Source organism: Danio rerio, chromosome 23 (assembly GCF_052040795.2).
Source record: "Danio rerio strain M-AB ecotype USA chromosome 23, GRCz13ab, whole genome shotgun sequence".
Taxonomy (NCBI): domain Eukaryota; kingdom Metazoa; phylum Chordata; class Actinopteri; order Cypriniformes; family Danionidae; genus Danio; species Danio rerio.
In genome coordinates this window covers 40,132,755-40,147,749 of record NC_141043.1, presented here as the reverse complement: position 1 = coordinate 40,147,749, position 14,995 = coordinate 40,132,755, and the positions used below count along the sequence as shown (strand labels likewise).

General features: G+C 35.6%; 1 protein-coding gene and 1 long non-coding RNA gene across 7 annotated transcripts in view; one reads left to right on the top strand and one right to left on the bottom strand.

The window, feature by feature from the left end:
* acap3a (ArfGAP with coiled-coil, ankyrin repeat and PH domains 3a) overlaps positions 1-11,806 on the top strand; it is a 167,613-nt gene extending 155,807 nt beyond the window's left edge. For all 6 annotated transcript variants that reach the window (XM_087307597.1, XM_087307596.1, XM_087307595.1 and 3 more), the window contains 2 exons: positions 7,509-7,611; positions 9,979-11,806. In XM_087307597.1, the coding sequence (XP_087163723.1) occupies positions 7,509-7,611; positions 9,979-9,985 (110 nt within the window). In that variant the 3' untranslated portion in view covers positions 9,986-11,806. The remainder of the gene's footprint in view (positions 1-7,508; positions 7,612-9,978) is intronic.
* LOC141380539 (uncharacterized) lies at positions 3,542-14,962 on the bottom strand. The gene is made up of 3 exons (XR_015523865.1): positions 12,036-14,962; positions 7,523-7,613; positions 3,542-4,291 (listed from the first exon to the last, which is right to left on the bottom strand). It is a non-coding gene; the product is annotated as an uncharacterized LOC141380539 (long non-coding RNA).
* Positions 14,963-14,995: the final 33 nt, after the last annotated feature.

Below are 14,995 nucleotides of genomic sequence, written 5' to 3'. Positions count from 1 at the left end.
CTGTACTGTAGGCTAATGTACAATGCAGTAGTTCTTCTTTTATTAATTACTATCTGTTATCTTCAGTGCAATGATAAAAGCTGTTGCTCTGATCTGTTTGCTTTTTCTGCTTTTTTATAAATCTGTGAAACTCTTTAATACAATCTCAGCATCATATGACGACAAAACATCTGATAAACCAACACAATCTCACGGCAATTTGTCACTTTTTGATTTAGTGGCAAATTCGTATGAATTCATACAATCTCATTTGAACAGTTTAGTAAGATTTGCTCATCCTCCAATGACGGTTGGGTTTAGGGGCGGGGTTAGGTGCCACACCTCCTTTTAAAAATCCAACATCTTCATACGATGGAACTTGAAGGAATTAGTCACTAAACTGACAAAACGTAAAATAATTACGTTTCCTCGTGGGATCAGGCTGGATTAAACTCAACGTCTTGTTATGAAACGATATCGTAAGCGCAATCAACAATTGATTTTTGCTGCTTGTTCAAGCTACTTAATAATTAATAATAATAAATAATCAACAATATTCTTGAGTTTCTTGGGACAACTTCATTGTTTTATGTGCAAGTTAAATTTGTAAAAACAAACATAAGCTAACCTAATCGTTTTGTGTTGTGACAACATGAAGGAATGAAGTTAGCTTGTTAGTTTTGACAAATGTAAGTTGATTGAACGTAAAACAATTATGTAGCCCTCCAAAAAAACTCAAGAAATGTGTTGTTTCAGCTCATTTTAAATAAGTAGTTTGAACAAACAGTCATTTGTTGTGTATAAATGAGATCACAATCTTCAAGATCTTAACCAAAGATCACAGCTATTTTGATGTGTGTGTGAGTGTGATCATCCTTTTTCAAATCAAAAACGTAGCACTTGTTAAGAGAATACTCATTTATTAACGTGTTATTTGTTATTTGTGAGCAGGCAAGGCATTTCGAGGTTAAAGATCATTGGGTGACAATCGTTGTCTCACTGGCCAATGAAATCCCAGCACTTTCTGTTTAATATGTACATTTTGCTTTGTGAATAAGAAATCATTTTGACGAATTCCTGACATTTTGCAACCAAAATCGCCATTTTATTGCAATAAACACACAACATAATGCTTTGTAGATGCTCTCTTTCTGCTCGCTTTCATGTTTCTGTGTTTCTATGTTTCTGTCATGCTGCGATTTGTAAAGTATGTCTGAATATTGTATATCTGAACATTCTTCTGTAAATTACTTCCGCTTTTCTTTCTGCTCTGCGTTTCTGCCCTTTTGTCTGTTTTCTCCTGAACAAAAAAGAAAAAGATTGATCATAATAAATGAACTGCTTGTGCTTGACTCTTCTTCTTCTTCTTCTTCTTTTCTCCTAGCTTTGTCTTCTCTTTAGTGCTCTAGTTAGTGTGCACCGTTATACAATTGTCTGAATTAACGCACAATTGAAGCTGTTTTTTGTTTTGTTTTAGAATGTTAGTGCAGGATATTAGACAATCTTAACTTATATTTAATAGTAATATTCATTTGAAATGAACATTGTAATATTGTGTTCCTTTGACTGAATCAAAGCACAGAACATGCGGGTAAAAGAAACAATTCATCTGACAGAGATGTAGTATTAAATATACTGTATTGTTTCAAGGTTTAAGGGCCAGTCAGGGTTTTTAATCTTTTTATTTCTCCATGGATGATTGTACTTAAAAATACAGAATACATCTGTATTAGATTATTGTCAAATAATCTTTTGAATACTATTTTGATTTAAAATAACTGCAATTTTATTTACAGTTTATTTTACTTCTGTGATTTAAAAAATTGCTAATCATTACCATTATTATTATTATTATTATTATTATTATAAATATTTATAAATATTTACAATGGTGAGCACTTTTGCCTCACAGCAAGAAGGTCGCTAGTTCGAGTCTCAGCTGGGTCAGTTGGCATTTCAGTGTGGAGTTTGCATGTTCTCCCAGTGTTGGCTTGGGTATCCTCCAGGTGCTCCGGTTTCCCCCACAAGTCCAAAGACATGTGCTATAGGTGAATTGAACAAGCTAAATTGGCCGTAGTGTATGTGTGTGCATATGAGAGTGTATGAGTGTTCCCCTGTACTGAGTTGTGGCTGGAAGGGCATCTGCTGTGTAAAACATATGCTGGATAAGTTGGCAGTTCATTCCACTGTAGTAACCCCTGATGAATAAAGAAAGGAAAGTCGAAGGAAAATGAATAAATTAATGAATAATTATTTTATAATAAATAATATATCTTATAAATATAATAAAATTAATGTATTGTATTGGATTACCATTTTTTCACATAAATGTAAAAATTATAAAATCTAATAATAATAATAAAAATAATAATAATTATAATAGTTATTAGTTCAAATTTATTAAATGCATGTTTTTTTTTAAAAGCATTCATTAATAAAAAATCTTACTAACTCTCAAATGGTTGAATTTTTACTTTTAATATAAGAATAACAACAATATTACTTACAATAATACTGTTTATTTTATTTTAAAATGCATTTTTACATTCAGCTTCCCAAATAGTATTACATTTGCAATTTTTATTTTTGCAAAAATAATAATTTATTATTATTATTATTATTATTTGTTATCTTTTCTTTTATTTAATATTTTGTGTTTTTCAAATTCATTCATCCCAACCCAACAAAAAATATTTTTTTCATTCATTCTTTCATTTCCTTTTCCTTAATTCATCAGGGGTCGCCACAGCGGAATGTACTGTCAACTTTTCTAGCATATGTTTTACGCAGCGGATGCCCTTCCAGCTGCAATCCATCACTGGGAAACACCCATACACACTCATTCACACCCATGCACAACAGACAATTTAGCGTACCCAATTCACCTGTACTGCATGTCTTTTGACATTTGACAACATGGGGAGAACAACTCCACAAAGAAATGCCAACTGACCCAGCCGAGGCTCGAACCAGTGACCTTCTTGCTGTAAGGCAACAGTGCTAACCACTGAGCCACCGTGCTGCCCATCTATTTATATTATTATATTTTATTTTAAAGCATTTGTTTGTTTGTTCAAAGATTTATTTTTACTCAAATTCCACCTAAATAACCTTTTTACTCAGATCCACCTTTTAAAGAATTATCGTAGGTTAGTACTAAAGTTGAATACTAAAGAAAATACATTAGCTTGTTTATCAGAGAAAAAAAATCTACTTTACAAAAGCAAGGCTGTATGTATGTATGTATGTTTTTATATATATATATATATATATATATATATATATATATATATATATATATATATATATATATATACACACACACACATACATACATACATACATATATATATATATATATATATATATATATATATATATATATACATACATGCATACATGCATACATACATAGATACACACACACACTCACATATATATATATATATATATATATATATATATATATATATATATATATATATATATATATATATATATATATATATATATATATATATATATATATATATGCCCCCCTTTGATTTTTTTTTTCTTTTTTAAATATTTCCCAAATTATGTTTAACAGAGCAAGAAATTTTTCACAGTATGTCTGAAAATATTATTTCTTCTGGAGAAAGTCTTATTTGTTTTATTTCGACTAGAATAAAATGAGCTTTTAATAATAAAAAAAAACATTTTAAGACATTTTAAGGACAATATTATTAGCCCCTTTAAGCTATATTTTTTCAATAGTCTACAGAACAAAACATCATTATACAGTAACTTGCCTAATTACCCTAACCTGCCTAGTTAACCTAATTAATCTAGTTAAGCCTTTAAATGTCTTTTTAAGCTGTATAGAAGTGTCTTGAAAAATATCATCAAATATTATTTACTGTCGTCATGGCAAAGATAAAATAAATCAGTCATTAGAAATGAGTTATTAAAACTATTATGTTTAGAAATGTATTATAAACATCTCCTCTCTGTTTAACAGAAATTGGGAAAAAAATAAACAAACAGGGGACTAATAATTCAGGGGGGCCAATAATTCTGACTTCAACTGTATGTATATATGTACAGTGTTGACAAAAGAAGTACAGCTGTTTCACAAAACACATCTCCATGTAAAAGTGAATATCTCTTTAAACGGCTCTTCTGCATGAGTGCCTGCGGGCTGACGGGACAGTCTCTTCATTGTAAATCAGGCATGAGAAACTCGCACAGTTTGGCAGAGCGTTCAGAGCAACCCCTTTTGTCCCCTGCGAAGTTCCAACTGTTGTCATGGTTACCAGACAGTAGAAATACCCTGAAAGGCACAAAGATCTGCTTCAATTCCATGAGCCATGTTTCTGTCCCCTTAACTCACAGGTGTCAAACTCAGTTCCTGGAGGACCGCAGCTCTGCACAGTTTAGTTCCAACTCAAATAACACACCTGATCAAACTAATTCAATCCTTCAGGTTTGTTTGAAACCTACAGATAAATATGCTGAAGCATGGATGGAACTAAACTGTGCAGGGCTTCAGCCCCCCAGGAACTGAATTTGACACCACTGCTTTAACTCAGGGCGTACTCACACTATGTACTGTTGCCTTGAACCGGGCCTAGGCACACTTGTCCCCCCTCCCGTCTCCCCCGACGGCCCGCACTCACATTACATTCAGTTCACGCTTACGTCATAGATGATGCGCAGTTCAGAATTGCTCTCACTCATCACAGTAGATTTCTTTAGTTATATTGTTTTAGTCGTTTGGGATGTGGTCACGCAGTTAAATATTTCGTTGAACAGATCCGCCACTTTTGACGCTCGTACACAATCATAAAGTCCTCGTGCTGCAGGTATGAGGAGGTTTTCTGAAGGCGCAGCTGTTGTGCAGTGAGGCGATTGAGTCTTTAATAATCTATGACAGTTTGCGTTCATTGAACAGTAAGAATGATTAATAAATCCAAATCAAACAGTCCCTTAAAAGTGATGTCTCGCTTTCAGTTTCGGGCTCAGGCCCGCTTTGCACTCACATTACAAACAAACCGCACCTGAGCCCTTGTGAACCGCGCTCTGGCACACCTTCTCCAACCGGGCCAGGGCCGGCCAAGTGAATCGCACCCGAGCGCGATTCAGAGCACTCACACTTCTCAAACGATCCGGGAAACGGGCCTGGGCCTGGGCACGGTTCGGATAGCATAGTGTGAGTACGCCCTCAATCACTAAAGTGCATCAGACACTGAATTGAAACCTCCACTGAATACAAAACCAATGTTTTGGGGTTCTTGTGAAATCAAAGTTTACAATGTTTATTTTGCCAGCGCATAATGTTATTCTAACGTAATCCACTGACAAAAAACAAAACAGTGTTTTGGTAATCTTCAGTGGTTTAAAGTAACTAATTACAAATACTCAAATTACTGTAATTCCAACACAATCTCACGCAATTCGTAACTTTTTGATTTAGTGGCTAATTCGTATGAATTTGTACGATCTAATTTGTACAATTTAGTACGATTTGCTCATCCCCCAATGACGGTTGGGTTTAGGGGTGGGGTTAGGTGCCACGCCTCCTTTTTAAAATCGTACAACGACTGAAGTTGTATGAATTCGTACGAATTAGCCACTAAACTGGCAAAACGTAAAATACTTTTTTTCTTGTGAGATCAAGCTGGTAATTCAGTCGTTTTTCTCAGAAATTGTATATTAATTTACTTAATTTTAAAGATGTGTACTTTTACTTTCACTTGAGTACATTTTCAGTGCTGTATCTGTACTTTTACTCCACTACCTTCTTCAACCTGCAGTCACAACTTAATTTTTTCTTGTCTATGGGAATTAGAAAAATCAGTTCTGTGATTCCTGTCCAATCAAATCACACATAGAAGGTAAATCGCATCATAATGAGCCACCTCAAGATTTTATGACTGCAGCAAACTGTTTGGAAGCATTAAAAGTGTTCAAGAAGATGTCTAAAATCTTTACAGGCATTGACCCAGAGACTGTATGCCCACACGGAATCTGCGTGCGCAGAATGCCGTAGATTTGTGCAGAATTTTCGCCCATCATGTATTCTGTTTATTTACTTGTGTAAATGTTTGTTAATTTATTTTCAGTTTTAATATAGATTTCAGTAATATTATTGACTATTATTAAAGTGTTCATTTGATTTTTTCACAATGCAGTGTGTAAAGTAATGCAATGTCTTTTAGTAGACATATTTTACGAGAGACTTAATTTTTTACCAAATAAAGTGGATTTAGATGGATTTGCATTGTAAACATTAAATACAAGTTAAAAAGGTAATACTTTTTATTTCATATATTACGTTTTAGTTACGATACTCCCAAAATCATTCCGCATAAATCTGCAGATTTTTTTACAAAATTCTGCACAGAAATAGCAAAAAATGTCCGCAGATTTCGTCTGGCCCTTCTGATGAGAAGATGACGGACGTTTACTGTATGATGACCGAAATGGCCCTAAACACACAGCAGTCACAAGACGTCCACATGACGTCAGATTGACATTGTACCTCAAAGTTGCAGGGACGTTGCATTTTGTTTGGAAATGAAAATCAGGTTGACATCATAATTCAACGTCAGGCTGACTTCAATGTCCAACATCCAACCTAAAATCAACCAAATATCAACGTCTAATATGTTACAGCTTGGTGTTGTGTGAACGTTACAACTTTGACGTCCATCAGATGTTGGATTTTGGTTGCCAAACCTGATGAATAAATGTCAATATTTAATGTTAATGTGACGTTGGCTCAACAATAGATTTTGGTCACTTTCTAACACAACCTAAAATCAACCAAATATTAACATTGTAATTGAACATCATAAATACTTTGTTCTTAGAGGGCGGATAGACACTAAATATTAGTCACCTGACATCACAACCTTAATCTAACCTAATATTCTTATAGTATTATGACATTGTGTGCCTGCTGGGCAATGACTAAATGCACTACAGAATGTTACGTTTACACACATCCACAAATGACATGTAAATGCATCAGCCTTTTACAGCGTAATACTCACTACTCTTGAGTACTTTTGAAAGGACTACTTTTTACTTATACTTTGAATAATATTTACAACAGATAGTTTTACTCTATTTACACTGCATGTTTAGGCAAGTAATGGTACTTTTACTTGAGAATGATTTTTTAACACCACTGGTAATCTTCAATCAAATCTGACCATTTGCTTCCACATTTGGAGTGGTGGATCTACTCTGATGATGACACTTTGACACTTCAGCCACAATATTCTTAGCCACGCCCCTCTTACCATTAGTCTGCTATGAGGGAATGATGTGCAAAAAAGAAAGCCCCGCCCCCTACTCAATATTCAGTTTCAGCTGGAAGAACATCAGCATACTAAAATAAAAGTCTCAGCAACTTCCGGTTCACACAAACTTAAAAGTTTTTACCATCCATTTCAAGTCTAAGTAAATTCCTCCATTTTTATTGACAGCTGCACGCTAGGAGTTCTGTATCGTCACATTTACAGTGTTTGCTACCATTTCAGGTGACACCACATACCTGGATATTTTCCGAGAGTTTTCCCACATGGCATCCCACAATCCGGAGAAGCTGAAGCGGAGAAGTGTTCACTTCCGTCACTCCTTCAGGTCTGCTAGATCAAATATTATTTAAGTATCATTTTTATATGTTCAAAATGTACTAATTCATTATTAAAATCCAAATTCATGCGTGTTAACATTAGTTAATGCACCGAGAGTTAACATGAACTAACAACAAACAACTTGATTTTCATTAACTAATGTTAAGTAACATGAACAAACGCTGTAATAAATGTATTGTTCATTGTTTGTTTATGTCAGTAAATTCATTAACTAAGGGCATCACAGTGGAACAGTGAGTAGAACGATCACCTCACAGCAAGAATGTCGCTGGTTCGAGCCTCGGCTGGGACAGTTGGCATTTCTGTGTGGAGTTTGCATGTTCTCCCTGTGCTTGCATGGGTTTCCTCTGGGATTCCCCCACAGTCCAAAGACATGCTGTATAGGTGAAGCTGTCCGTAGTGTATGTGTGTGCATATGAGAGTGTATAGATGTTACCCAGTGATAGGTTGCAGCTAAAAGGGCATCCGCTGCGTAAAACACATGTCGGATAAGTTGGCGGTTCATTCCACTGTGGCGACCACAGATTAATAAAGGGACCAAGCCAAAAAGAAAATGAATAAAGAAAAATCAACTAATACAACCTTATTGTAGTTACCAATTATTTATATTTATATTATTTAAATTATTTATTTGTTTGTTTAATTAATTATTTACGTATTATCAGATATATTGTATGTAAAATATATATATTTTTTTCATTTTATATTTTATTTATTTAATTTTTTTCCCCATATATTAGGCTGTTTAATTTTTTTCTTTGCAAAAGATAATGACTATCAAATATTTCATTTACCATGAAGACGAAATGCTAAAATATAATTCAGTAAAACATTCTTATAAGCAAAAATGTATTTAATATTTAATCTATCTATTTCTATCTGCTATTTTTAGAACAAGGATCATTTGATAGCATAATAAAAGACTCTATTTAATGATCACAGTGAAGCTGCAAAAAAAAAAGTGTAATTAATACATTTTCCTTTTATATTTTGCCACTTTCTTTTAAACATCAAGATTTTACCCATTTGTAAACTAGAAAAAAATACTAAAATTTAACAAATATTAACATGTTTTATAATGACGTGAGCAATATCACTCGAGTAGCAGTGCAATACGTCTGTATATCGACACTGGTTGGCGGCATGTATTGGCTCAAAACCACAGGCCAAGTGCCTTAGTGTCCCACCAGTGATGATATACAGCCATATCGCACTGCTACTCGTGTGATATTACATTTATACAACAGTTTGATGGCACAATCGTGTATATAAAAGAAACTCACGCACACAGAGTCTAAAAACCTTTTGTACAAGGAACTACTTTCTTCCGCCTTTCATTCACATCTACAGCTGTCAGAACAGCAGAAATCGTTGTTACTTCACCAACATCACTTTAGAGGAAGTATTTAAATGATTCTCTAGCGTAATGTCTAAAGTGATGACAAAACAGGTGATTTTGCTCACATTTTAACATTATAAGGCTGAACTAGGTGGGGCAGTGGCGCAGTAGGTAGTGCTGACGCTTCACAGCAAGAAGGTCGCTGGTTCGAACCTCGGCTCAGTTGGCGTTTCTGTGTGAAGTTTGCATGTTCTCCCTCCCTTTGTGTGGGTTTTCTCCGGGTGCTTCAGTTTCTCCCACATTTTATTATTTGTATTTATATTATTAAAATACATTTATAGATATTTACTTATTATCAGATATATGTAAAATATTTCTATATTTTTTTTTCATTTTACTTGTAATCTGTTTAATAATTAATATTCAATTTTTTTTCATTGTTTCCCATTTAATAAAATGTGTCCTGTACTTTTTTTTTTTCAATGACTAACAAAAGTATTTAATAAAGTTTGTTCTTTTTAGCATGATTTAAAGAAGGGGTTGCCAATCATTTATCCGTTATTCATTTATATTTATTGTTATTACACAGATATTTCAACATCAAATAAAATAAAATGAGGTGAAAGTGGGTTTCCTCCGGGTGCTCCGGTTTCCCCCACAGTCCACAGACATGTGCTATAGTTTAATTGAATAAGCTAAATTGGCCATAGTGTATGAGTGGGAATGCAAAAGTGAATGGTATTTTTCCCAGTGATGGGTTGCAACTGGAAGGGCAACCGCTGTGTAAAACATATGCTGGATAAGTTGGTGGTTAATTCCGCTGTGGCGACTCCTGAGTAATAAAGGGACTAAGCCGAAAAGAAAATGAATGAATGAATAAAATAAAATGAAGGCAGACGCTTGAATTTAATATACTATGATACATACATTTATACATAATAAAACGTCTCGTCTTTCACATAAGAGAAGTTTACATAAATGAAATCTATTTGTCCTTTTTTGTTTTTCATCTAGAGTGTGAACGAGCCATCGACACCAATTTTTGGACACCAATCCAGCTGGAGCAGAAGACACTTTGACTGGCTGTTTTCAAATGAGTGATGGACTTTATTCAGCAAATTGTGGTCATGTTTTGTGTATTTTAATGATATTTTTATAGCTTTATGAGGGTGAGCTGGACTTAACCCTGCAGTGTTTGGTCTATTTTCTTTATTTGTCTTCTGCTTTAGTTAGACAGTAAAAGCACATGCACACCAAGAACAATAACTATAAAGAAACAGTATAAAGATTACTTTATTACCATCCACAATAATGCACAAAAATATTCTGTTTATGTTATGCGAACGTTTATCTGGATGGATTCTTATGATTGGCTTATTTCATTCTGGATGAAATTTTTCTGAAAGTGCACAAATAACATTCTTCTGTTTTGTTTTTGTTATAGTTGTTATGTGGTCTCTTCTATTCAATTAAATTGACAGTGTTTTTCTTAAACTACACTACCTGACAAAAGTCTTGTCGCCTATCCAAGTACCCTACTTGGAATGGCAAAGAAAGTGTTCTTGCAGGACTCACAGAGTTCATCAAGACTCTTTGGAATCATCTTCAATGCCTCCTCCTTCATCTTACCCCAGACATGCTCAATAATGTTCAGTTCTGGTGACTGGGCTGGCCATTTCTTGAGCACCTTAACCTTCTTTGCTTTCAGAAACTTTGATGTGGAGACTGAAGTATGAGAAGGAGCGCTATCCTGCTTAGGAATTTGCCCTCTCCTGTGGTTTGTAATGTAATGGGCAGCACAAATGTCTGATACCTCAGGCTGTTGATGTTGCCATCCACTCTGCAGATCTCTCTCATACTGAATGTAACCCCAAACCATGATTTTTCCTTCACCAAACTTGACTAATTTCTCTGAGAATCTTGGGTCCATGCGGGTTCCAATAGGTCTTCTGCCGTATTTGAGATGATTGGGATGTTGCTTTTACAACTGGGATCCACGACAAGACTTTTGTCAGGTAGTGCATATCATTAATGTTACTAGGCGTTACGGTGGCTCAGTGGTAAGCACTGTCGCCTCAAAGCAAAAAGTTCACAGTTTCGAGTCTCGGCTGGACCAGTTGTTGTTTCCGTGTGAAGTTTGCATGTTCTCCACCTAATCACATGGGTTTCCTCTGGGTGCTCCGGTTTCCCTCACAGTCCAAAGACATGCGCTATAGATGAATTGAATAAACTAAATTGGCTGTTGTGCATGAGTGTGAATGTGAGAGTGTATGGGTGTTTCCCAGTACTGGGTTGAAGCTGGAAGGGCCTCCACTGCATAAAACATCTGATGGATTAGTTGGCGGTTCATTCCACGGTGCCGACCCTTAATAAATAAGAGACTAAGCTGAAGGAAAGTGAATTATTGTTATTGTACTTGGAGTGAACAGGCACTTAACGAAGCACTACGTCAAAACAAACGAACAATATCTGTTAAAACATCATATTCTGTTTTACATTTCAACTCAGTACTATTAGCATCACTATTGTGCTCTGATAAACTATATCCGGCGCTGATTATTATGATTTGAGTAAGTATTTGTTGTGTTTGGAGAGTCTGGAGTGATTGTGATTGTTACCATGTTGATGAAATTAGTGTTTGGTATAGACTATGCTGGTATATAGTCTGTAAATTGTATCTGTGTACAGCCACTATTAATCGCTGCGAATTCAAATGCAGATGTTGTATATTGTCTTTTTAGATGCAAATTGATAATATATCATGAAATGATGGTATTTTGTAAAAATGCAAACATGTTGAGCGGACCATTTTGTTATGGGAAATAAATATCTCTCAAAGCAATGTGTTTTTATGAGATAATTGAATTAAAATGATGGTGTATGAGGGATATTTAGACATTCAATTCATGTTTATTTCTATAGCGCTTTTACAATGTAGATTGTGTCAAAGCAGCTAGTAAAGTCCAGATTTCAGAGTTGAAGTTTAGTTTAGTTGAGTTCAGCCTGGTTTAAATTTCACAGTGGCGAGGAAAAAAATTTCACCAATTGACAAAGTGAAGGGGAAAACAAACCTGAGAGAAACCAGGCTCTGTTAGGCACGAACATTTATGTTCTGGCCAAACATCATGCGTGGAGCTGCAGCCTAGGTGCTGGAGAAGCTGGATGTCCATCGTGGAGAACTGCAGGTGTGAGCAGGTCACGTCTGGCACTGTGGTCTTTCAGGGTTCCATCTCATGCACTCCACTCCTCCATGACCACTACAGCATCAGCTCTAGATACGGCCTGGTCCAGGATTATCGATGCCTTGGCATCATTTTTTTCAAAGATCTTGGATCGCATCAATGGCGCTGCATAATCTCTGGGGACCTCAGGATGAGTATCAACAGGTGAAAATAGAGAATAAAGAAAATAATTAGCGAGCTGCTGTTCATCGTGTATTTAAACGAGATGCAAAAAATGAAGTGTTATAAATGAAAATACTAAATACTAGACATGCTAAGCAAGGTAGGGTATGGGAGAAATATGAATGCTTTTGAACTAAGTAGTTACAGGCTATTTTCCATAGTAGTTATTAAAATGATCTATTGGACAAGACGGTTACTCTTTTGACATTTGACTATTCCTGAATCAGATGAGTCGACTCTTTATAGTGAATAACATGAAGCATTGTTGCAAACAAATGTTAGTCCAGTTTCCGAACTCTTAGACACCTATTTTTAAAATGATTAATAAAAAATTACATAAATTGTGAGTTAGTATCTTGAACCAAATATATCCTTTATTTACAGTGAATCATAAATGACACACATGACATATAAGTGATCGGTTTACAGAGCGAATTACCTGAGGTGAACTGGTCCCCGAAGAGAGCAGTGTAGTTTGAATCCCAAATGACTTGTAAATTTTACGAGTCAATTCTATGATGGGAATCATAAGCGTATAAATCACCAACCAAGTCAGATTATCGATAGAATTATCTTTATTAACCGGTTCTTCTTGATGAATCATAGGAATACTTTGAGACCAGAACAATCTGAATGAGTGACTCTTATGAGTTGGTTCTTTAGAGATTACGTTACACGTCGCTTAAAGTCCCTTTATAGCCTTTGGTTGTAGTTACTGATTACTTGTTCATGTGACAACGTGTAGTTAAAACGATAGGAGAATTACGAACCTACGTCACACGGGTTTAACCGCGCATATCGTTTGCAATAGCAAACTGCAGACGTCTTTGACTTACAGCCATCAGAAGAGCTGAATGGAGTAAGGACCTAATTAAAAATGCTCAACTCTGCAGTGGTCATTTTATATCAGAAGTTCACACTATGCTGAATCATGCACATTACTCATTTTTTATTGCAGCAATGATTTCAGCAAAAGCAGTTAAATATGGTTCATTAAACTGCGGACACTGAATGCTTAGAATGAAATGTAAACATGCAAGTTCACATACCCTGTCGTATAGGTGCAGTTAGCTGTCAGAATGCAGTTGTTTCGCTTGTTGATGATTACGCAGGCCTTGTACAGTACCATCTTCTTTCCTTGTCTTTGGCTAGGCAGAACCTCGGTTTTTAGCACTACAAAGTTTTGAATCTAGATTCAAAACTAGATTAAAGACCTATCTGTTTAGTAAAGCATACACTCAGTGCATCACCTAGCAGGTTCCACACTGGCTTCTACATCTTGCTTATATACACTATGAACAGCAGCTACGCTAATTATTCTCTTTATTCTCTATTTTCACCTGGGGATACTCATCCCGAGGTCCTCAGATTAGGCGGAGTCACTGATTGGATCCAAGACCAGCGACGTGATGATCCCAAGGATTCCATATCCAGGACCAGGCCATATCCTGAGCTGCTGCTGCGCTGATGGTCGTGGGGAGTGGAGAACATGAGTCTGATTCCAGCGACGCTCCAGGGACAGACGAGTCTTCATTGAGGCCATCTTCCAGCCTAAACCACGGTGAATGAAGTTCTGCACAAGACTTTTGGCCAGCGGAGAAATTAAAATGGTCGTGCCCAACTGAGTCTGGTTCTCTCAAGGTTTTTTTTCTTCACTCCCATCAGGTGAAGTTTTTTTTTCCCTCTCCGCTGTCGCCACTGCCTCGCATGGTTCAGGATTGGTAGAGCTACGCATCGATGAATTTGCTCTTCAGTGTTTGAACTCTCAGTAATGATTAAATCACACTGAACAGAGCTAAACTGAACTGAACTTAAACACTAAAACCTGAACCACACTGTTCCAATTACTATGACCATTTATGTGAAGCTGCTTTGACACAATCTACATTGTAAAAGCGCTATACAAATAAAGCTGAATTGAATTGAATTGAATTGAATCTGGTAACCATGGAACATTATTTCTTGCACAAGACCACACAGAACACAACTGTAGGCATCCAATTACTTGTAGGCCTTTAACTTCTCTCTTGTAAAATCACTTGGACTTTCAATGAGATAACTGTATATTTCGGGCTGTATGCTTGGCCATTTCGTCTTATCCAATATCCATTGTGAGGGTGCTAATGCAAATGGACTTCTCAGATGAACGCCGCTCACTTTAATGTTAACTTTGCTGAATAACTGTGCTTATCACTGAGTGACAAGCTGTTATAATATGCTGAAAGCATTATGTAAATAGTATATGTAATCTGTAATCAATATAACTAATCTATAATACAACAACAAACTGTACGGTATTGGATGTCATTTCCTCGCTGTAAATTCTAGCGCTCCCAGTTTTTTCTGCAACCTCGATGCACGCGCATCCTGAATGTTTACATACTGGTAATTCGCCTATACCTTATGTAAAAATAGCGTTTCATTTAAATAACAGAATTTTATTTTATATATCATAAATAATCTGATGACGGAGCTGAATAAAATATATTTTTTTCATATGTCAACCATTTCTTAATAAACTAATCCAGCTTGTAAACATCTCGTCGAAGTATTTTCATTTCACCTAAATAGCTTTTATTCATGCGTGTTTCAATGAGACTTTTATTATGAAAAGCGGCCGAACGCTA